This window comes from Parasteatoda tepidariorum, chromosome 10 (genome assembly GCF_982258835.1).
Source record: "Parasteatoda tepidariorum strain Cologne lab strain chromosome 10, Ptep-v5.0, whole genome shotgun sequence".
In the NCBI taxonomy this organism is placed as follows: domain Eukaryota; kingdom Metazoa; phylum Arthropoda; class Arachnida; order Araneae; family Theridiidae; genus Parasteatoda; species Parasteatoda tepidariorum.
In genome coordinates, this window is record NC_141764.1 from 35,690,207 (window position 1) to 35,715,509 (window position 25,303).

A 25,303-nucleotide genomic window follows, 5' to 3' on the forward strand; every position below is an offset into this window, starting at 1 on the left:
TCACAAATTTAAATTTTACTTTGATATTTTTAACGTACTTTTTAAGAAGTAGTATTTATACTATATAGCTCAATATTTTTTATTTCGAGTTAATTATACTTATATTTGTATGTTTAGGGAGAGATTTTTTTAATTGTAATAATTAAAAAATATAATATACGAGACACTAGTGATAGGTGTGAGAACTAGTGAAATTTTAAAGTAAGACACACTGCTAATTTGAACATCAGTTTTTTTAATTCTTTGGTTTAAAATTATCAACATTTTGTACTAGATGAAACATGCACAAGAAATCGCTTTGATCAGAATTCCATATGAATTTTGTTTAAAGCGATTACTTGTGCTGTTTAGAAATAACTAAGGTCAAATATTTCTAGTTAACTTCTTAAATAAGATTGATCTGTCCGATTCTTATGATTGATATAAGTTAAATAACTTTATATGTGGGTATATAGTGCAAGATACGGGCAACAGGATTATTTTTCAAATGCAAATATAAGCAAAAGTTTTAAAATTTTCGGAAACCAACACAAATAATATGGTTTGCGACATTTCGAACATGAACGAGGACAACTGCAGTTTTATCATTTATTGTAAGATCTTAAATCTGTTTTCTAAATCGGGAAATGATCTCGTTGTGGTATTTGCGAAAGAGGACGGCGTTTCAAACATTTATTGTAAATCTAGTAAGTTTTTAAATATAAAAGCAACTATTTAAACCGATCTTGGTAATTTATTACCTCCATTAAAATTCTCAGATACTTTTACGAACTGTTCAATTTTGATGCTCGTGACTATAAAAGCAACCCGTTAAAAAATGATAATAGAGTGTATTGCAATTTCATATGAAAAAAAAATTCTATATATTTCTCTTACACGACGACAAAAAAAAAAGCCTCATTACAACTCACCGAATGGCAACGCTAGAAAATCGACTAATGATTGTCGCTGAAAATGTCACATGCCAAATCTAGTTGAGGTGGCTCAACACATAGCGCTCAACACATTTAAAAACGGAAACTGAATACGGAACTGAAAACGGAACGGTGGCTCAACACATTTAAAAACGGAAACTGAAATAACAATTCAGCTGCGACAATCTCATACCAGAGCTTGACGGCAGATCGAGTTTAGCCTGGATCATACTATTAAGCCAGGCAGAAGTGAGTAGTCTTTGTCGATAGATCTCTATTTTAGTATTTTGTCGAAAGCGCTTTTTTTACCGAATTGATGTATTACGAATTTATTTGACGATTTTTGATTTATATCACGAATTTTTTTGTTTTAATATTGTTATTAGTTATTCATTGAAAAATGAGTTTCGGTCAATGAGTCTTTATTTAAATTCAAATTTATTTTAATGAATTAGTATTTACTAAAAATGATGCAAATTTTTTTTTTTAAAAAAAGTTGCTATATGGATTTGAATGATTGTTTTGAATTCTTAGAATTTTGTGCATTTGCAATGGACCTAAGTTAGTAGCGAGCGAAGCGAGCTTGGTTTGCATAAATTTCGTAGGTTAGTTGACAAATTACTTTTAAGTTCATTGATTAGCATTAAATAAATCTATATGAATAGATCTAGGCAATTAATTATCGGATTTAATAATACTGTTGAACGTAATCATGCAGTTCGTTTCGAATCATACAATTCGTTTAAAAATTACCTTGTAAAATATTAACCATACTTTAATCTTTGAAAATTACCTTTATTGATAAATCAACCCAAACAAAGAAAACTTGACTTTATGAAACTCTTTATTAAATAAAAAAATATCAAACAATAAATTTTACAAGTTCAGTAAACTGTGCAAAAAAACATATTTATAGACAAATCCACAACAATTTCCAAATGATCCTTGTGGTAGTTATTTGGACCTGAAAAAACAAAACAAAATTAATATGATTATCATAACAAAATATAATGTGTTCTTATATAAAACTTTATATATTACAATCTACCTTAAGAACTTTGGCAACTTATTCTCTCCATAACTCAAAGTTAAACCTATGAATCTCCTCGCAAGAAACAACAGGATTTCTAAAAATAAAAATAATACAGCAATTTTATTATTGTAGTATATAAAATAGTTTAATAGATTCTACATTGATAATTAACGCGTTGAACGCCACGCTAATTTTACATGGCTTGTCCGCTTGGCCAAACAGTATAGTTAACTACAAACTAAAATTGCAAATATTAGACGGATTTTGCTATTTTTTTCGAAGGTTTATCACGACATATCTGACAAAAGCGGTGAACTATATAAGCCTACGAATTATGTAGAAATAGTGGTGGATAAAAATCTACTAAATTGAATTTATTAAACCAAGAATCACAATAATTAAGTAAATTTTGAATAAATTTTCTGCAATTCCATAAAAGAGTGTAAATTTTATAGTTTTATATCATGTTATACGCTGTCAGCCAGCTGTTTTTCGCGGTCTATGTGAAAGGTCCGTCTCAGCAAGCTGTGGCAGACGCAGCCTAAATGTAATTTCAGTGTCAGCCACCGGTGGTTAACGCAGCCTAAATGGAAAGTCCAGTGTCAGCCACCGATGGCTGACGCGATGCTCAACTTGTTAAGGTCTCTAAATTTTTTAACTAAAACATATACTAAAAATCAGCTCAACGTGTATTTTTTTTTATTTTAACACGTTGAAGCACAATTTCAATTCGTGCACAGAAACATATTTTTTCTTTCTAACTGGGTACTTGCACTTCAAGAAGAAGAAGATCACGACAGAAACACACGTGACCTATGACGCCAGCTAATCGTTTATAAGCAAAATGGCGTCATAAAGTTGAACTAAGTTTCTCCACATAAGTTAGAATGTTAATTAACGGGAAGTTAATTAACTGCATCACCCATTGAATTTGTTGAAACATTATACTTTCCCGTCTACGTATTTCTCGTTACTCAGATTTATTATTTGTTTCTGTATTTTATTGCAACCGTAATATATTTTTGCCTTGTGCACCTGGCAACCTCAGTGCATAATTAGTTCGCTTATGTTCTACATGACTTCATGCTTCACTTTGTGCTAAGTAAAATACTTTCCTAATATATTGTGAAAGAATTGAAATCTTTGTGTAAGAATAAATATAGAAAGTGTCACTTAAGATAATTTTTACTGTCAGACAGAATTTATTCTGACGGACTTGGCTTGCTCGAAATAAAATGGTAAAAACAGTTGCTAACGTGAACAAATCCCACGTTTGAACAACCAATGAGGATCTGAGGATCGAGACACCCACACAACGACACTTGCAAGTATCCCATTGTTTGCGATTGTCATACGACATTGTCGTATGTTTGGAAGTAAAAATGATCCACCGCTGTTACAGTTATTAAAGGATCAATGGCGGTAACCGTAATTTGCTTATCACCATTCTTCTCTTCTCGGGGAAACAAAGCAAAACAATTGATACATTATCAAAAATATTGCATTTTTTTCGATGTTTTACGGAATAATTAGAATATAAATACATTAGTAAACTTTAGTGATGTTACTTTTTCATTAATTAAAATATGAAGGGCAGATACAATCGTTTAATGCGGCAACGTAAAGATAAATGAGAGTACAGTAAAAAGAGAAATCTACAATAATTCGTCCCCAATCGTCTATTCTGGGACAAAATGTGTCCTTGAAAAATAAATAAATAAATATGAAATAGTTAATATTTTACTATTATTAAAATCCTTAAATTTTACTTAGGAAAAAAAAAAGATTGAAAAATTACGATTTGTAGAAATTAAAAAATGGAATAAATTGAAAGACTAGGAAAAAAATTTTTTTTTTAATAATGTGGTGGGGTTTAAGTAAAAAGTAATCTATGTTGTAGTGTATAAGTTTTATTGCTATTACATTATATATATTAATTTTATTGTGATTTAATATTTGTGCACTGGTTTTTAAAATCTAGTATTAGATCTTAAATTATTATTCACGTGTGGTCTATAAAACTCCAAAAAAGAAAGTAATTCAAGTAAAATACATCCAATTTATAAATATTCTATGAACAGCTTTCGTATGGTTTTGCTACATATATTGCAGGGGAAATGGTATGCATATTTTAAGTAAACATAAATGTCAGTAAAAGTGAAATAATTTTAACTTACTAGTAAGCCCCACCCCCTGTTCACTTCGTTCACCTACCCCCGTGGTTGATTCTCATTCATTATTGTAGATGAAGAGGGAAATACTGTTTATGTCATTTTTTACAAAAATTACGATTGGATTGTCATCTAGTGAGTTTGAGGATTACTAAGTTTTGAAAAATTAAAAACAGGAAAAATCGGCTTCTGCCGAGAGTTAATACATAGTGAAGATGGACCGTGCTGTAGAGTTCCTGTCCGTGAGCCAGTTTTTTTTTTCTTTCTCAGAATTAGCTTTTCAGAATTACCGTTCTTCCCCCCTCATCTTTACAAAAGTCTTTTTACTTAAAATTCATAAGAAAGATAATTTTGTTTATAACGTATATAATAATTATAATTTTGTCTAAGTATATTTTAATAATACGCTAATAATCGACACGAAATGCTAGAATAGCTTGTTTTAATAGTAATCAACTTGAAAAAAACTTAAACTAAGGAATTCAGAATGTGCGACACAATAAGAAGTAATAAATGAGAAGTAATTTTGCTTTTTAACAATATATTACGATAACCTTTGTCATATAACATATAACGCATTGTTCAAAACAGTTTTTCTCACTCATCTGTATTCGATATGAACATAGAAATTTATATCTGGCAACATTTAATCTCTCTTATTTTTTTTAGTTATTCTTTTTTATGTTACATCTCACATCAAGTTAAGCGTGAGCTTATGAAATAAAAATCAGAAGGGATACACTTTTATAGCACGTTGGATAAATAGTTATTATTTAAAGAAAAAAATGCCCTCCAAAAAAACTACAATATTGCAATAGTAACAAAACTAAATTGCTAATAGTTCAAAATTGCAAAACTAAATTGCAATTTTGAACAGATTGGAATTTCGAGGGAAAAAAAAACTCTTTTCAAGTTTATAATTGGTCCTATCAGCATGTCAAATGTCAACTCCGTAGCTTCCTTTCAGCGGACAGAAGATCTATTACGGTTTATCTTACTACACTTTGAACAGTTAATAATTCTCGAACTAATAATTAAATAGCAATTTTTTTTCCAGTGAACTCCTGATACATTTTTCTACACACTTTCGTAATTTTAAAGTTTTGCAGATTTTGAACAGATAGGCAAAGTTAAAGTAAACCAAGAAAAAAAAAAGTGACAAACATTTGCAAAAAAAAAAAAAAAAAAAATTATTTTTAGTGTACCGGGGTAGCCTGGTTGGCAGGGAACTGAACTTACGTTTGTGAGAAAGAGAGTTCAAATCCAGTCGGCCCGAGACTCCCCGTACAGTAAATGGTGACTGGTGCACGTTAAATATGTCGGGTCACAAAGTCTTCCATGTCCTTATTACAAATCAATACCTATGGAGGTACTGAATTGGAGATGGATCGTTCTCTAGTTTAGGTCAAAATTACGATTTGTGTATGAATGACTGGATGTATGACTGGGTTCGTCGTATAAACGTGTGTGACGTATAGGTGTGGCAGAAGTCGAATTCTTGGCCACTGGAAAACAAGAACAATCGCACTTCCTCTGCCCTAATGGCGGACGACAACAAGAACAACATAACGTTTTAGTAAATTGAAACTTCGAGAATAAAAGCTCTGCGTTAAGTTTATAATCAAATATGACCCTTTCAGTGTGCCAAATTTTAACTCAGTATTCCTGGGACCTGTAGAGCTGCCAGTACGGTACTTTTCTTAACAAGTTTAACAGTTAAAAACTTTTGAGTTAATTATAGAATGTTATTTTTTTTCTTTCATCGTAATCACTGTACACTTTTCTTTACACCTTAGTAATTTCAAGTTTCTAAGTCTTACAGTTTTTACAAAGCAAAACGAAACGTAACGTAAAGTTGAATTCCCAAATCAGTGGCGGCCCTAACAATTTTTTAATATAATGAAATATATCGCTTTTAAAATTAAGAGAAAATCGATCAAATTAAATAATACTTAGAAACTATTTATCATTTGTTTTTTAGGAACGTTAGAATCTTTTCCTTTAAATATATTTCTCGTATGAAAAAGAAACAGAATATAAGTTTTGTGTTAAAACAAGTGAATAAGGAAGAACAATTGAATTTTTACTTTGCTGATGGCGGTCTGAATGCTTTCTTTTGAATTTTTCGTATCCTAGTTGTTTCACAAAATATTCTTGCAATTGAAGATCGCTTTATTTCCAAAAGTTGCTCTGAAATTGTAACAAAATTTTTTTATCAATTAGGATATTTCATTGGTAACTTTCATGAATATAAAAAGGTTAGTTTAATAGCATAATTAACTAAGATGCAAGCGATAATATAATATTTACCCTTATTTGTATACAGAAACACAATACATAAATTTTTTTTTTCAATTTTTATCTTGCTAAAACATCCAGCTTCATTTGTATGTGCAAACCAATATTTGTCACCGAATTTGATACGTTTATATTGTTGCCCTAAAAACAAACTGAATATTGGGCTAGCAAAACAACCTTGCACACAATTTTAAGATTCAATTTGAAATCAAGAACTTCAAATTTTAAAGAAAAAAAGTTTTGATATATGATTAATGTCTTCAGTTCTTTTTTCCTCTTGCCATATCCACAGTTTGAAATTATTGATGGCAGGATTTTTAAATATTTCTTCTCAAATTTCACCTGGTGTAAGAAGATCCAGCTACGTTTTGTTGTTCAAATCAATATTGGTCATCAATGTTTGTATTGTTGTCTTAAAATGTGGAATCGAAAGTTGGGTCAATAATAATTTTCAGATGCACATGTTGGCACATAATTTTTTAGATGTAACTTAAAATCGAGAATGAATTTCAATTTAAATTTGAAAATTTTCAATTGGTACGATCAAAGATAGTAAACTTATGATTGAACTTTTATTTATTTGTATTTTCTAATTTTTTACCTGGTGTAAAAGATCCAGCTTCATTTCCATGTTCAAACCAATACTGGCCATCAATGTTTGGATTGTTGTCTTAAAATGTGGAATCGAAAGTTGGGCCAATAATAATTTTCAGATGCACATGTTGGCACATAATTTTTTAGATGTAACTTAAAATCGAGAATGAATTTCAATTTAAATTTGAAAATTTTCAATTGGTACGATCAAAGATAGTAAACTTATGATTGAACTTTTATTTATTTGTATTTTCTAATTTTTTACCTGGTGTAAAAGATCCAGCTTCATTTCCATGTTCAAACCAATATTGGCCATCAATGTTTGGATTGTTGTCTTAAAATGTGGAAACGAAAGTTGGGTCAATAATAATTTTCAGATGCACATATTGGCTCATAATTTTTTAGATATAACTTAAAATCGAGAATGAATTTCAATTTCTATTTGAAAATTTTCAATTGGTACGATCAAAGATGGTAAATTTATGATTGAACTTTTATTTATTTGTATTCTCTAATTTTTTACCTTGCGTAAAAGATCCAGCTTCATTTCCATGTTCAAACCAATATCGGTCACCAAATTTGATACGTTTATATTGTTGTCCTAGAATGGCACCGAATGTTGGGCCAACAAAACCTCCTGGCACGTAATACTCAGCTAATCCAGCAGAATAAAGATCAATATCATGAGGAGATCTGAAAGAATTTGATCAATTAAGTTTTAAATAAATGCATTATTTCATTACAATATTTTATTGTATGTATTATGTTTTTTGATTATAAATTTCATAATATAAAATAATAGAGCATAAAAGATTTTTTTAAGAACGAATCAATTATAAAGTTTTGAGAAATATTTTATTTGTCATAGCCACAGAAAGACATATTTACATATTAATTTTACATTTAGCTTGTAATAAGTTTCCATTTATTATTTTTTTTTAAATTTTTATTTCCAGACTTTAATCATTAATTTGAAGTTTTGTTTAACAGGTTCAACTTAATGGTTGTATTTTAAATATACAGTCTATTAAAACACTTACTTGTCCCTCAGTGAACTGATAAGTAAGACACGGTTCCAGCAGATCACCGAAGTCAAGCATCACTGGCTACGGTCAGTGTGCGGGTGGGTGATCACTTGGATCAGTCTGCGTAGGGACCGAGGGTGTGCGGTATTGGTCCTCGTTAAACTGCTCTACCTTAAAGTGCTCGACTTCGCGTGCAGGTCGTCGGGCTACCGAAGCGGGGTGCCATCCCCTCTGCAGAGGATCAAAATTGTAATCGGATCTTCCTCAGGGGTGTTCCCCAGACCGTCGCCAATACCCCATCATGCAGCTCTAGTGCGACGTAAATTAACAACAACAACAACAAAAACTTACTTAAGGTTAACCAACGATATTTTTGGAGCCTTTGTTAGAGTATAATATTAAAGTAATATCCCCAATTACGATACCACAAAAGACAAATAAAAACTGAACCACACTTAAGAAAATTAAATGCTCTAAATATTATAGCTACCGATTAAACGATTTTCGTTTACAATATCTTTCAGTTGCAGCAAATTGAGCAATTCAGTACATGCGAATCCCACACCGAGCAAATTGATCAGCCGATCGATGCGAATTCCACACCGAGCATGCACCGACCACAGTGCTAACGTAAAATATCCTCAGTTGCAGACGGATGATGGTTTAGAGTCCCCTTGCCATGAGGCTCACCGTGGGAGAATTTCGTGGTTTCCCACTCCATACAACGCGGGTTAGTTCCATCAAAAAATCATCCACAAAGGAAAATTTTTCCCAATACTTGATAGAGGAGTTCCCTTGTCACCTGGATTTGGTTCAAAATTACAAGGCTAAGGAAATTAGCATTGATAGATGTAAACTTCAACGTCGGTTATAAAATATATTACAAAATTCATTGCATGGCTCTTAGTTTAATAAACTAAGTTTGAAATTATTTATAATAATTGAATCACTTGCTTAGAAACTCTATATTCTCTTGGTGACAATAAGTGATAACCAATGAAATTAAAGAATTCCAGCGGTTTTGAAAGCTTTCTTCTGTTTAATCACTATCACAGAGAAAAACCTTCCTAAAAAGGCAAAAGCGCCAACAGTTATGAAATTATAACAAACAAACAAAAATATATTCAGTTATAAAGTGTCATGTTTGCAAACATCTTACAAAGAGAGTTTTATTATGTATGTTCTGAAGTTTCATCATTTTTTCAGATTTTAATAATAAAAAAAAGTAAACTATAACGAAATTTAATTTGAATTTTAAAACATTGTATCAAAGTTTTAGCAGGTAATTTTAAACAATGATTGAGGAAAAATAAAGTATTATATATTCGTTATTATAGTTTTCTTTTTTTTTAATTTTGAAAATATTCATAAGCTAATAGTGTCTTACTCATAAAGTCCTTCTAACAATTCCACAGATTTTGCAGGCAAAACCTTTTCCAAGTCTTCAAAACTTCGAATAGTGATATTGAAAAAATAAGATAAATAGTATGTGTATCCTGGTATACCATGGTCTCTACCTCTTAAGATACTAACGGCAGCCAAATCTCGACCTGTAGTTTCATTCAAATAAGTACGGCGGTACAAATAGTTTCTAACGTCATCAACTGAAAAAAAGCAGGCATTTAATAATTGAATTAATGTAAATATTCCTATTAAATACGCATTTTGTACAAAAGATATTCGAAGATTTTGTTAGCTGGTTGAATCTAAGCTAATCTGTCATAGGGAGAGTTTAGCGACATGAAATGAGTGGAGCGAGCTATAAATCGTTTATGCAGTTATAACAGTTACCGAGTTTAAAAAGTTCACAGATCTTTCACAGAGATCAAATAATTGACAGAAGCGTGGAGTTATTCCATTCGCCTCCATTTTTTGTAACTAATTAATTTTGTCTTAAATAAAATATTTTAATACAAATTTTTTTGTAATGAAAAACATTTTCTAGTATTTAGCCAATTGCATTTTTTATTGTATGAAAACAATACTTATGATATTGGCTTTAAAAAATCGAGAATTTGATTGGTGCAATTTAGGCTGAACGATCGAAACGGAGTCACCAAGAAGATCCCCTAAGTTTTTAAAAATCTTTTTATATAATATAACCAAATACTTTTATTTGTTATTATTAACCAAATATTTTTATTTGTAAATTATTAATTAAAGCTGTAGAAATGTAGTTTAGGTTTATTTGAATAACATAGACAATAACTTAAAAACCATACATAAGCCGCTGGAATCAAGTTGGTCATTTCGAAGTAGCTTGGAATTACCAACTTCACAAATTAATCGCCAAATTTGTAATTAATTATTTCTTTAAACGGTCGTTATAAGTTTATAATAGCTTGAGAAAAGATAATAAAAATTAATTTGAACTAACTTAGACAATATTGTTAGACTTGGATACCATACATGAACCAAATTCGTCACTTCCATGCAACTTGAAGTTTCCAAATTCACTATTTTACCATTATATAAAATTTTTCCCCAAGAATAATGAAAACCTCTAGTTAATGACGATTAGTTAATTTTATTTATTTATAAGAAATATGAAATAGAATTTAACTTCACGTTTTTAAGAGAAACGAAAGCTCTTGGATGATAATAAAAATATTGTTGTTTATGTTTTTTCCTAATAGAGACTCAATATTATTTACTTAAATGTTTCCCTGTTATTCATGTTTATTACTTTAATCCAAACCATATGCTTCCTTATCCTATACTATATTAGAAGTATGGATTAGTTTGTAACTATTTTATCGTTTAAATTTTCTGCTTTCTTTAAAAGGTGTTATTCTTCATTAATTCTTCTGATACTTAAGAACAAAATAATAGAACTCAATTTTAACTATATTACCGTACAAGTAAAATTTTCATTGCAATTGATTACACAACAATAACGCTAAATTTTAACCATATTTTCATGCAAATTTATCTTTTCTGCTCTTAACAAAACTCTAATGTAGTTAAATTTTAATTGAAATACAACTTTCAAAAATATCATATTAACAATAGTTCAACTTGAGCTATATTATTGTGCAAGTTCATTTTTCGAGCAATATATAACACAATAATATTGTTGAATTTTAACATTGTTATCATGCAATTTAATCCTTTCGTGCTTAAAAATACTGCAAAATAGTTCTACTTGAATTAAAATATAGCAAGCAAAAAATTTTGGGAAAAATATGTTTCAAAGATATTTTCATATCTGTATTAAAAATCTTAAACTTCTGCAAAAAAATAAGTTTAGAAAAAATTAGAAACATTAATTATTTTCACATTATTCCCCACCCTAATTTCAAATACCAGGTTTTGACGTCAATATAATAAAACTTTATTTTTAAAATAATAAGCGTGTGAATTTCTAATTCGTCGAGTATTTTTCTTAATATCTCTAATTTAAACAACTTGTTCAACATTTTTATGTTTCTTAATTACAGCACCACCTCCAAATTAAACTGCATAAATCTAAAAGTAAAATTGATGCATTTGTTTTCTGAAGAATCGAAATCTGCATTAAAATGGAAGCATTTCCATTTAAGATTTTTCTAGTTGTTCCGTACCCCACCTCTAGAAGTAAAGTTGCGGTGCTAATTTTAAAATTATAGATAACATCTTGTGAAATTTGAGATAATTGCTTAAATTTTTTTCAGTTCGATACATATTTAAGACATTTGACAGTTGTTGAGTTTTAGTGTCATTCTGTATATGATTATTAATTTTCATAAAAAACAGAATAATGTTTCAAGCATTTTAAATCTTAATTTTGAACTTGGAATTACATACCTAGGAAAACATCATGCTTTTCTTTTCTATCAACAGTCATTCCCTTTGCTGTTTCATCATACATTCCGTATCGGAACCCAAAGGGATTGTAGTATAAGTCTCTCAGCCAAGCACCATGTTCTTCGTTAGTCTTAGGGTCAATTTGAGACAAGCGAGAAGGTATTAAAGTATGGCCATATCGAGCGGCAGCCGTGGCATATTCATCAGCAATAGTAGGTTCGAGTTCTGGATCGTATTTAGTATATTTGGCACCAGGTAAAACATTGATACCTTCCTTTTGCATAATTTCACCCAGTACATTTGGAAGATAAGCTGAGTATGTTATGAATTGAGCTATAGCGATGTTGAGACGCCTATGAAGGAAAAAGGAAAGTCTTAGAGTAAAATACATTTATTTTCCTCTCTAAGTAATGCAATAACTTTACGCCATGCACGTACAGTACAGCACAATAAATGTACAGCAAAACAGTCATAAACAAGAAAGGAAGGTAGGGAAAATTATGAAGCAACCATGGCTAGATATGCAATCGTAAACCACTAGGAGCGCTTCTATATATATATATATATATATATATATATATATATATATATATATATATATATATATATATATATATAATAAATACAAGAAAACACTAAGAAAGTTAAGAAAAACAATAAGTTTCATTTATTGCGCTTAAACTGCAAGTAAACAGCACTCATTAGATAAGTTCAAAATGAAGAATAAAACAAAGAAAAATTATAGACAAATGAAAAAAAGGGGGGTGGGAAATAATAAGTAAAAAATAACAAACAACATTTTATTTATAAAAAAAAAAAAAAAAAATTCCGATTTTTTTTTCCGGTTTTTTTTCCGGTTTTTTAATTAACATTTAATTTTTTTTTTAAATAAAATGTTGTTTGTTATTTTTTACTTATTATTTCCTACCCCCTTTTTTTCATTTGTCTATAATTTTTCTTTGTTTTATTCTTCATTTTGAACTTATATATATATATATATATATATATATATATATATATATATATATATATATATATATATATATATATATTCATTTCTATATCCTTTAGTTATTTTCAAATTTTATTTTTCATACTTTTTAGGATACCTATTATATTCTACGAGCGAAAAAAACGAGATTTTCTACAAAATTCTATGAGCTCTGTGCTCAAAGGTTTTTTTTTTTGTCAAACGTGCTCTATGCTCAAAAGCTTTTGCTTGAGCTCGCTCTGTGCTCAAAGGTTTTTGGTAGAGCGTGCTCTATGCTTAAAGGTTTTTGGTCGAGCGTGCTCAAAAGCACGTTAATCAAATTACAAATGGTATAAATCTAAAACTTACCTTCCTTCTTGATAAAGTTTCTCGTCGTCCCAGTGTGGATTTACTTCACTCAATTCTTGGCATATGAAGTTGTGATGCCTCATCAGATAAGTATGAACAACAATAAGAAATGGATTCTGATTGACTCGAGTATCACCTATAAAAGATAATTTTCACAATAGCAGACTAATTTCTTAAAGTAACTATTATTTTATTCAAAAACTTTTCTAGAGTAAATTGTTTTTAAATTTTTTTGCATGTTTTTAAAAATTCTACCTGGAAGTATTAAGGCAAATACCTTAAGTGGTAGAGGTTGTTAAAATTTAATTTCTATCGTTCTAACCGTTTGTGACTTTCCTCGCTGCCTAGTCAATACAGGCTATTTTTACAAAATAAGACGAATCTGTAACGGTATCGACGGATTTGTCCATAAAAGTTTCCTTATCTTCTGAATTGTACTCAAAATTACAAGGCTACTGGCTGCGGATGAAAAAGCGTACTTCTATTATGTTTATGAGCTTTGCAAGACCGGTGATAAAATGTAATGTAGAGGAGACATAAACGAAACCATACTGGCAGATCAAACAGACTCTTTTTTTTTCAAGTTTAAAAAAAAATTCATGTGTAAGGAAAAGTGAATTTTACAATGAAAGCCAGGTAAAAATTTAAATGCGCATAAAAAGTATTTTACAATGGTGTGTATATATTTTTATTTTATAACTGTCGGTGAACAGACGACTGAAGTTTTTGTGTTTACTACTCCTAATTCTCAACTGCGTAGCCTTGCAATTTTGAATCCAATCCAGAAAACAAGGGTTCTGTTGGATCAAGTAGTAGGAAAAATTTGTCTTCGTGAAGGACTTATTGATGGGACTAATTCGAAGAGTAAAACCACGAGAAGCTCCCATTGTTAGCCTGACTGCCAAGGGACTCTGACCCATGATCCGGCAGTCATTTCGTCGTGAAATGGCGTGATATTTTGATTACTAATTTGATGGTCTTGATTAAGTTTTACCTTATTCTATATAAATTATTCTATGCAGTAAAGCGCAGATTTCCTTTTCTTTTTTATACTCTCTCATCGTGAAAAAAACAAGTGAGATAGATGCTTGAATATTTTATGGCAAAGGATTAGCTGGCTGTTTTATTGCGAGTTTTAAAAAAAAACTAAATTCATTGTATTTCGGATACCGATTTTAATTTAATAAAGAAAATACTGCTGTAAGGATTTCTTTTACAGCAGATAATTTTGCGTACGTAAATTTTCAGATTAGACCACTTTCATGCTACAACTGTGAGAAGAAACACATTGGTCTTCTGAATTACGTATCTCAATTATCAAATTTTTTATTTTAGTGCTTCTTCCTTTATTTTTCTAAACCTTTTTTTTTTTTACAGTTTATACATTTCACGAAGGAAGAGTAGTGTTATATTTCGTTTTGTGGGTCGTAAAGTATTGAATAACTCATACTGACAGCCATAATGCTTAATTAATTGTAGTAATATAGCTGCAACCGTTTTTGTGGAGAATCTAATATACTAATATCGGTACTGTGGTAATAGGTTCTTTAAGGTCCGCCGAGACTGAATAATACCAAAATTTATGTAAATATATAAGGTACTGCATATACTACATATTTTTACAACTTTATTTTGAAAAGAGTACCACTATTTATGCAAAGCTGGATTACAGAAGCTGCGTCATTATTTTCGGGAAGTGGTGAGAGCAGTTAGCAGAAACTGAAGCCTCCTTATATTATATTTTAGGAAAATAAATCTTCTCGGCTCTTTTTGATTAAGACATGGTTTTATAATTTTAAAATTTTCTTTATAATATAAAAAACAAATAAATTTAGTTTTTTTTTAAACAGAACGAGTTAAAATTTAACTATCCAAAAGCATTTGCTATTACAGTTAGAAATCTCAGAGAACAATATTTCAATGATTGGCTTTTTCTAATAAATAAATGAACCACACCATACCTGCTTTGAAACATGCACTTTGACCTGGAGGTGACACACATAGGTCTTCTATTGGCACAGATGGGAGTATTGGACCCGCTTTAGGGGTATAATCTACATCCAACATTCCTAACAAAAATAAACGTTAGATAATTTCAAAATAAGTATCATTTAATGCATATTACTCTTTTAATAACATTTTAGTATAAACTTAAATTAACATTTTTCTGAGTTACTTGTCTCAGAGTAATGTACAGTTTACACAATCTGTAAAATTTATGTTAATCAATAATCAAATAATATTTTATTAATTCTGCTCATTGTATAATTTTTTTAAAAAAAAATCATCCCCGAAAACATTTATTGTCAGAAAAAATATTTCAGAAAATAAAAAGTAATAACCGTTAAATAAATTTTATCTTAAACATAAATTGATTACAAATTTCACTCTTTTTAAGTTCGTTTAATTTCTTGCGTATGGTATAGTTATTTTACAGAAACGCTTAAGAAAAATAAATTTTATCTTCAAGATATTGTTTCTCAATCAAAAATAAAAATGTATTCTGATCTTGTTCACCCGAAGTAATTATTTAGCCTATTAAAGATAATCGAAATATTAGGATTATAGAGGTTAATCTTTTATAATCAATAAACATTGAAAATCGAGTTATTTTTTTTAATAAAATTGCTACATCATATTTACACTTATTTTTAATATGAACATTTAGTTAATATATTTTTGTCAAATACATTTGTTGTAATTTTTTAATTCACTAGCACTTTTGCCCTACAAGACCGCACGCCTTCTTTGAATAAACCACAAACAAAGCAGCATCTAAGACAGGGCCGTTTTATCCATTAGGCACTGTAGGCAACTGCCTAGGGGCCCCGCCACGTTCAGGGGCCCTGTGTTACAGAGAAAAAAATTGACAATGTTTCTTAAACAGTAAAAATTTAATTCGAAATTTCAATGACGATTGTCTTGCTCTGTACATTACATCGACCGTATTTCATTTCTGAACGCATTCCAAATTAGATATTAATATTATGGTAGTTAGTTCATATATAACGCAGTAATATAATCGCAAGCAATTTTATAGCGGTAATTTTAACGCCGACTAATCAGATGACTATACAGCAAGAGCAGCTTTTTTAACACATCACGCTTGAAAAACGCGCAAAATTCAACATTGTAAATGCACACTTACTGTTCTGGTACCTACCATAGGTATGTATATTCTATGGCCAAGCTACCAAAAAGTATGTAAAAATAAGGTTGGCAGTACTGGTTCTTTCGTCGCATGACTGGGGAATTCCCCGATCCGCTAAATACATACGTTGTATTGTGTCATAGACAACATTATTGAAACATTTTTAATGTAATCGTTGAATTTTCACTTCGTGCAATTTGTTTGCGAGTTTTACGGCTGTGAATGAAAAGAGAGTTTTACAGTTTGTATTTCAAAACTTACGAATTTAGAGCTAAGTATTGGATATTTATTTATAAAGACTGCAGAAGTGCTTCGAGCTTCGAGAAAATCGGTGAAACGACGAGTAAAAATCCGTGTAGTGTAAACTGAAGTTACAGGACTTGACAAATGTGAAGTGCCGTTTTATTATTCAATTATTTACATATTTTATTTAATTTCAACGTTATCAAATATTATTAGTTTGGGTGTTTATTATTAAGCAGGAAATTCAATATGTTTGAGCTGCTAAGGTGAAAATTTCATTTCTGTTTTAAACCGAAAGATTATTTTTTTCAGGAACAAAATGTCGGAGGTACCCGTAAAGAAAAAACACCAAAGTGGTTCAGAAAAACGTAAAAAGCGGCAAGAGCAACAAAATAAGCTTAATGAACAATTGAAGAAAACACAAAACCTTTTCAAACTCGGATTTAGTTGCGAATCAAACGAAAAAATATATTAGGAAGTTAGAAGACGATAGGGATGGGGGCCCGAGACGAGCATTGCCTAGGGGCCGCGACATGCATAAGCCGGCCCTGATCTAAGACAGTATCGTTAGTAGATTTTATTCATTTTTGAACTTGATTTTATTCATTTGCATTTATCTGGAACCTTTATAAAACTTTATGAATCCATCTGCACTACGATATTATATTTTTCTTGCATAACCAGCTTCTTTTGGTAGTGGAACAGTGTGGTGAAATTAAAATACGCAAATGCGCTAATAATGAATAGACGGATGAAACAATGTAAATTAAATCTTGCAGATTTCTTTAACAAAACCAAGGTATCTAGACTCATCAAATTCACATAAAATTGCATTGACATTTAAAAAGTAAGAAAAAATATTTATGTAACAAAATAAAATATTTAAAAATAATAAAGTGACCTGTCGAGAAAAAAACATTTCGAATTCGACCCTGATGCATCAGATATATGTCTGTATCAATGCATCTCATATTTTACTCTTAGTATTCACCAAAATTTAGTACTTGGAATATATACATTTTGAAATTACCAAATTAATTTTGAATCAGTTTATTTCAAACGTGTAAAAAAAAAAAGTAAAATCGCCAAAACAAATGGATAATAACTTATTAATCTTTACAAATTTATCGTCTAGATGGCAGCACTATTTTTAATTTCAAATTTATTCTTCGGCCAAACCGAATACGAGCTCGCATTATTTAGATAAAACCTTGGCCACCAGAATACTACTATTTGCGTGCCAAGGATAAAACAAATCCAATTGTCAACTTCACTAGCAGTTCAACTCGTATCAGTTTGAAAAGTACGAACTTATGAACGAATCGTTTACTTTTTGAACTTATATAAAATTTTATTCATCTGCAAACTCAGATCAATATGCGGATCACTAATTTGCAGACTCATCAAAATTCGCATCAATTTGAGGATTGAACTGGTAGTTACTTTTTGAACTGATGTTGAAAATGTTAAATTGTTAGGATTAATAATTCTTTTCTTTTTTTTTTTTAATATTTCATTGACATGATTTTTAAAAGCAATTTAGTTAAAAAAATTTTTTTAATTAAATTAGGTTCCCAAAATATTTTCTCATGAGTTGTCTGAAGTATCTAGATTATTCTAAGATTTAATAGTACGAAAAATGATTTGTTGAGAGCCTTGTTTAGTTTGTTATGTAGCCGTAATAAATACATGGATTTATAAGTTATATCCTATACGAATCCGTATACATATTTTATTTTTATAACCTAATTGGAAATGGCGATATTAAGAACTTGTTAAATATGTAATTTTTAACAAATATTTCTGAACTTGTATTAGATTTAACTCATCAACTGAAAATTATGTTAAAAGCAATGAAATCTTTACTTAATTATTTTCATCCCCTCTTAAGATTGAATTGTATTTGATATTAAAAGTTTTGTTTTTTTAAATAAAAGATAATCACTTATACAGCTATAAGTTTGTAATTAATGCCATAAAAAATTAGTACTTACCCATGTCTTATTAATATTAATATTTGGATAAAGGAGGTTCTGATAATTGAGGTTCTACATTTTTTTTCTCAAGCAGAGCATTGTTTACTTTATGCAAGAGCATTTATCATTCGTTTAAAAGAATTTATCTGCTTACAAAATGTTTGCCTTCAATGAAAATAATTTTTAATATTGAGTTAATTTTGTTGTAGGATATTAAATAAGATTAGATAAATTTCTCTCTCTTAAAGTAGATTCATCTGTTTCGTTAATATTAGCTATTCATTATCATTTTAATTGTTATCATAATAATTATAAATAATCAGAAATCATGAAAAATTATTTTCTCCAAAAAAATTAACTTCAAAATTAATCTACTTTATAAACATTCTTATAAACTTTAATAAATCATGCGCAATGTTTCTCAGAAAATAACTTATATACATACGTTTAAAAATGAGCAAAACAATAATAAGAAAAGCATAATTTAATGACATGCAGTTTGAAAATAAAGCATTTAACTCTTTGATAGGCTGTGATTTTTCAATGCTAATCGAAATAATGTGAAAATTTATTTAAATATATTTTTCTACTAGTGAAAAACTAAACTAATTTTGACAATTCTGGTGTATTATGTTCTTAAAAAAATTTTTCGTACACAATGAGTCTCAAATTTAGAAATTCTGAATTTCGCTCGCTTTTCAGATCTGAGCTTATTGCGATTGAAAATGGCCTAAGACATGTTGAGAATATTGCTGAGCCTGACTTTAAGCATATATGGATACTGACGGATAGCAAATCTTCAATCCAACACCTTAGCAACTGGATGAATGTTGGAGACAGGGCTGCGGCTTCAATTTTGGGGATGCTCTCCAGGCTCTCAGCGGACTTTGGAGTACACTTCCAATGGATTCAATCACACGTTGGAATCAAAGGTAACGAGATGGCGGACTCACTGGCTAAAGATGCTTCTTTGGAACCTTTACAGCCAGATTTACCTTCCACTTTCAACGAGGTCTTTGCAGAGTGCAAAAATTCTTTTATGGACCTCTGGAGGGTTCCTCCTCCGCATAGTTGGTATTTCAGAAAACGACCTGGAAGTGCCTTGCTTTTTGAGGGACCTAGAAGCCAGCAGACTTGTTTATCTCGCTTTGCTGATAATCTCGCTGTTTAATCTTGCTGTTTATCTCGCTTTGCTGCTTCGCTTTGCTTTGATTCAAGTGGTCACTTGAGGTGTCTCTCGTATGTTCAGGGGCAAAAGACTTTTGGACTTTGCACTAAATGTAGGACTGCTCAGGCTTCGCCCGAGCATATTCTAAACTGTATCGATTTTAAGATCGACGAGGTTTTTTCAAAACCTCATCTGTTTTTAGACTTCCTGGACATTTTTGGACTTATGGAATTGGTCTAATTAAGATAGACCTCTTGGGGATTAGAAACAACAAAAAAATTTTCTATTGCTCAAATAATTGAAGAATGTGATTATTACTAACCTCTATCGCCACTTCGAAGTTTTTGAGCTTCATCAGGAGTACTTCCGTATACTAAGGAAAGATCATGGTATCCGGTGTTTTGATTCCAGTGTACTCGTTGGCCTACCAAAAGACAATTATCGTTACATTTTAAAATAAATAAATAAAAAATTATAAAAATCCGTTAATTAAAAAAAAACTGCATTTTATGAAAAAATAGAATCTTTTGTGGGAATATGATAACTAACTTTCGTTCAGGAATATGTTCATGAAAAATATTTTAACCTGCAACAGTAACTTAATAACACATGAACAGTGACATGCAAAGGATAGAGCAAAGCCCAGGCAATGGCCCAAATTATCCAACAAATTTCGGGATTTCAGCATTTTTACGTATTTTTGGACAGTAATAGCGCGTATCGCTTCTTAGCATGATAAGTGGTTACATTATTTCCTAGCCTAATTAAAATTAATAGTATACCCCTCTTTGCGGGAACAAGTGACAAACATATTCTGGATAAGAATTCTTAGGCTAATGTGTTTACAGCTAGAGAACGAAATGTTCATGAAAAATATTTTAACCTGCAACAGTAACTTAATAATACATGAACAGTGACATGCAGAGGATAGAGCGAAGCCTAGGCAATGGCCCAAATTATCCAACAAATTTCGGGATTTCAGCATTTTTACGTATTTTTGGACAGTAATAGCGCGTATCGCTTCTTAGCATGATAAGTGGTTACATTATTTCCTAGCCTAATTAAAATTAATAGTATACCCCTCTTTGTGGGAACAAGTGACAAACATATTCTGGATAGGAATTCTTAGGCAAATGTGTTTACAGCTAGAGAAAGAAAATTAGAATAATAAAATTTGATTTCCCTTTATCTGCGACTACTTTAAATAATAAGATTAAAATTTTTTTCCCACTGAGAAAAGAATTAGAGAATTAATAAATATTTCATGAAATTTGAAAAGGCTGGGAGATATGGGGGGGGGGAAAGGCATGGTAAAAATATAGAAATACTTTACCGGCTCTGCAAACAGGACAAGGTACAGTTCGAGCAAAACTAATGCAAGTCACTCCATATTTTGGGTAAAAGGGATCGCCTGGTGGGACTGGCAATGAAAAACACCTGTCATTGATGACTGGTCCTGGATTGCAGCATTGGATTGGAAGATTGTACCCTGATTCTAAAGCAGAAACAAAAAAACATTGTTAAATTTGCCATTATTAAGGTTTAAAAAAAATTTACTTCATCACAATAATTAAATGTTAATGTTAAAAAAAAAAATTACTTGTATTCTCTAAAAATTTATCAGTCGTAATTTTATTTCAATAAATCAACAAAGAAAAAAAAAGCTTATCAAAAATATCAATTGAATATCAAAATGTACCAACATCAATAAATTAATTACCAATCAATAAATTAAGTTTATTGAAAAAATGGAATTTATTTTAATTTTTTTACAGTTTTGGATTTTTAGAATAAGACATAAATAATTATTTTTATTTGTAAAACTTACGAAAAAGACGCTCTAACAAGCAATTAAACTTCCTTCATATAAAAATATTAAATTTCTTAACAAGTAAAATACCAAAGTAAACCACGTAGTTATTTGCTTTATTATATTTCGAATATCACAAACCAATTACATGATTTGTTTTTATTTCAAAACTTTTACATAGATGTCGCTTTCTGCAACTTTAAATTTACTGATTTAATTTTCATTTTTAATCATAATGTAACTAAAATATTTTTGTTTTTAATCTCAGAGTGAGTTTTGGATGCGTTGCAATTGAATCGAAATTCAAGAAATTGCTTACTTTCATTAGAAAAAAAAAAGTGTTTCGTACATAAAATACAGTTTTGGCTTAATAATGGAAGGAAAATTATCTATGTAGGTATTTAATGTCTTATTCCATATTTATTTCTGTAACATGCAGCGCCATCTCTTTAATCACTTGATGAAGCTGTCCCTTTGAATAACATTATTAAGACGATGGATTTCAGTGCTTTGTACTATACCAGTCTCCTCCAAAAACTAAAAAAATTGCAGCCAAATTTCTAAAGGAACAATTGAAATCTCACCTCTTTACATTTCCAATTATTTAAAAAGAATATTTCTGTTAGAGAATCTCTGCGAAAGATTTCAGTTATTAAAATGAGAATGTAAATCAGTGAGTTTTGAAATATACGTTTAGTATTTATTACCTCTTTTTTTACTTCTTTTTTTTGGGTGGACGCTGGTCAGCTTACTTGTGCGCAGTGTTATATTTTAATTAAAAATGGATTAAATGCATTTTTTAAATGAGCAAAATAATAATAATGCAAATAATTCAAATGTTCTATAACTCTTTCTCAAATTTTAATAATCTAAACAGAATTCACAATAAAGGAACGAAAAAATTTTAAAAAACACAATAGTTAAACACAATAATAATACACATAATAAATAATTAGAATAAATTCACATTAAAAGAACAAAAGCTTTTTAAGGTTTATTTTTTCATATTATAAAGATACTTTATGGAAATGTTTAGAAAAAAAACTTTTTTTTATATCCAATTCTCAAAAAAATTCTTTTTTTTTTTTTTTTTTTTTTTTTTTTTTGTCTCCTAGATTCAAAAAGGTATGTTTGTTGCATTGAAAATGATCATATACCTAACATTTGCGTCAATTACAACTTTTTTTTTTAAAACTTTTTTGAACTCGCTACAATTGCCTCCATCCTCCTAAATGCTTGCCCTTATAAATATGCCACTTCTACATGCATATGTGTATTAATTTTAAGACTGGTATTAACTACTGAGCTAAAATAATATTAAGCAGTTTGAAGATTTTTTTTAATTTTTTGACAAAATAAAAATAAAAATATGGTTGAAACGCAAAACTTGCTAAGCCTGCCTTTTTCTACAGCTCAAAAATTTTATCTCAAACATTTCTCTTCCTCAAAACTTTGATTTATTTGCTAGTCTTAAGATTACTTTTTTTATTTCTCAGTAAAAAATATCTAAAAAATTTTTTAATTAAACAAATTAAATTTAAAAAAAAATTTAATATTAATTTTCTTTATTGAAAACTAAATAAGAAGAAATTCCTTTTTCTCCTGTTGGAAAAACTTTTTGAGTTATGAGAAAAGATATAATATGAAAAATGGCTTAGTAAGAATTTTGGTAACTTTTTGAGACATCGGGAAATTAGCTCACGTGAGCGATGACAGTAAAAATAAAAAAAAATCAATGAAACATTACCTGGAGTCTTGAAAACATCATTCAAAGATAAATCATGTGCCAACATCTGTCCCCACTCCATGAAGGCTGTGGTAAGATCATCCTTTTTGGAGTGTTTTTGTTGATGAAAGACATTTGATACTAATCGAGGATTTGGCAGTGGATTTCCAGTACAAGATACCCTAGGCTTTGAAATTCCTGTGGAAAAAAATGTATTTATTAATAAAGTGGATATAGTAGATTCATACAGTAGATTTTCATGTCCATACAAGTAATTAAAATCTATACACATAATGCTGAGTTGCTGTAAAACGCTTTACATGTGGGTATAACGTAGGGAAAAAATGGGTATATGTCAGCTTACCAGTTTTTAACAACTTGTAAATTTTTTTATGAAGCTATTTAAAACTCTTACTGCTTCAAAGCACATAAACTAAAACACATAAATTCCAATTCCGAAATTCGGAAAGGACACAAATAAAAAAATAAATAAAAAAAATCACCCTCTATTCATCATTTTTTGCTTTCTTTTTGTTTCTTTTATACTTAATTATATTGTTCATTAGACATGTCATAACACCTTTTGTGTGATAAAATTAATACTTTTCAAAAAAAGTAAGAAAGCATGCATCATGCATTAAAATATTTCTCTTAAATTGAGAAAAATTACGGTACAAAGTACCGGCACTCAGGGTGCCAGTAGTATTTACTATAAAATCTATTTTTTCGGGAATAAAGAAATCTGATTTTTTTTCCAGTAATAATTACTTCAAAATCACTAAATCCCCCTAATTACATAAAATTGCATAAAAATTAAAATTACGGTTGATTACATAAGAATTAAAGTTACAGTTAAAATTATGGTTAAAATGGATTTTACGTTTATACATGATGATGCACCCAAAGTTTCGGTATTCAATACCATAATTTGATCCGGAATTTTCTTCAGTGTAGTAAATGGTAATGTAGTTGTTTTTCGTGCTTTAAATTAAAGAAAATAACCATAGTTAGAAATGCGTGTTTCTTTCTTTTTTTTTAAAATGAGAGACAAAGCATTTGATTCAGTTTCAAATATTGTTACAACTATTTTATGAGATAATTTTCCGTAAGTGGTGATCCGTAAGTGATTTAAGTAATGATTGCCCGAAGTGTTTAAATATATAAAATAAAATGAAATAAAATTATGTGCATTTTCATATTTATTTGGTATGCAACATTTTCTGATATGCCAAGTTTCTTTTACTTGCATTTATAGCTAGATCCATTGTTTTGCCAAACCCGCAAATAACGATTGGTCAATTTATTCCAAGGATTACTTCAAGTCTCCTTTATTTTCTTAAATTCGCATTTTCATAAACGTCTATTTTTTCATACACCGTTAAATTAAATTTCTTTAACACGCGTTTTGATTTTTTCACATGCTGTTGTATCAAGTTTTGTTTATTTTCCTATGCACACCTTCTGAGCTACATCCATTTATTTAAACGTTCGATTTTTTTAAACGATCATTTTGAGCCGTGGTAGCTCAGGAGATAGAGCGTTCTCCTTCCAATGAGGTGAACCGGCTTCGAATCTCAGCAACGGCTGGTCGATACAAATTCCGCATCCGGCTTGCACCGACAACAGTGCTGACGTAAAATATCCTCAGTGGCAGACTGATCATAGGTTAGAGTCTCTTTGCCGTCAGGCTAACCGTGGGAGGTTCTCGTTGTCTTCTTCTCCATCTAACGCAAATGCGGGTTAGTTCTATCAAAAAGTCCTACGCGAAGGCAAAATTTCTCCCTATACTTGATCCAGGAGTTCCCTTGTCTTCTGGATTGGGTTCAAGACTACATGGCTACGGAGTTGAACATTAGTAGCCGTAAACCCAGGAAATTGGGTCGGCTGCTCAACGTCGGTTATAAAAAAAAGTATTAAAAAAACCCCGATCATTTTGAACTATGTTCAAAATAATAATTTCAGCGCCGAGTTGTAAGTTAAATAAAACATAATGCTTTTTAACTAAATAAAACAAAATATTTGTAAGTGAAATGATAGCATAACATATAGAAGATTGAATTTTTGTAGGT

The 25,303-nt window shown here is 30.0% G+C and overlaps 1 protein-coding gene across 5 annotated transcripts in view; it reads right to left on the reverse strand.

The window, feature by feature from the left end:
* Positions 1–1,740: 1,740 nt before the first annotated feature.
* Positions 1,741–25,303, reverse strand: part of LOC107449056 (immunomodulatory peroxidase) — a 57,431-nt gene continuing 33,868 nt past the window's right edge. For all 5 annotated transcript variants that reach the window (XM_016064464.4, XM_016064465.3, XM_016064469.4 and 2 more), the window contains exons 5-15: positions 23,256–23,432; positions 21,032–21,193; positions 20,021–20,122; positions 15,122–15,229; positions 13,161–13,296; positions 11,822–12,174; positions 9,423–9,639; positions 7,534–7,703; positions 6,206–6,308; positions 1,963–2,041; positions 1,741–1,878 (exon numbers count right to left, since the gene is read on the reverse strand). In XM_016064464.4, the coding sequence (XP_015919950.1) occupies positions 1,981–2,041; positions 6,206–6,308; positions 7,534–7,703; positions 9,423–9,639; positions 11,822–12,174; positions 13,161–13,296; positions 15,122–15,229; positions 20,021–20,122; positions 21,032–21,193; positions 23,256–23,432 (1,589 nt within the window). In that variant the 3' untranslated portion in view covers positions 1,741–1,878; positions 1,963–1,980. The remainder of the gene's footprint in view (positions 1,879–1,962; positions 2,042–6,205; positions 6,309–7,533; positions 7,704–9,422; positions 9,640–11,821; positions 12,175–13,160; positions 13,297–15,121; positions 15,230–20,020; positions 20,123–21,031; positions 21,194–23,255; positions 23,433–25,303) is intronic.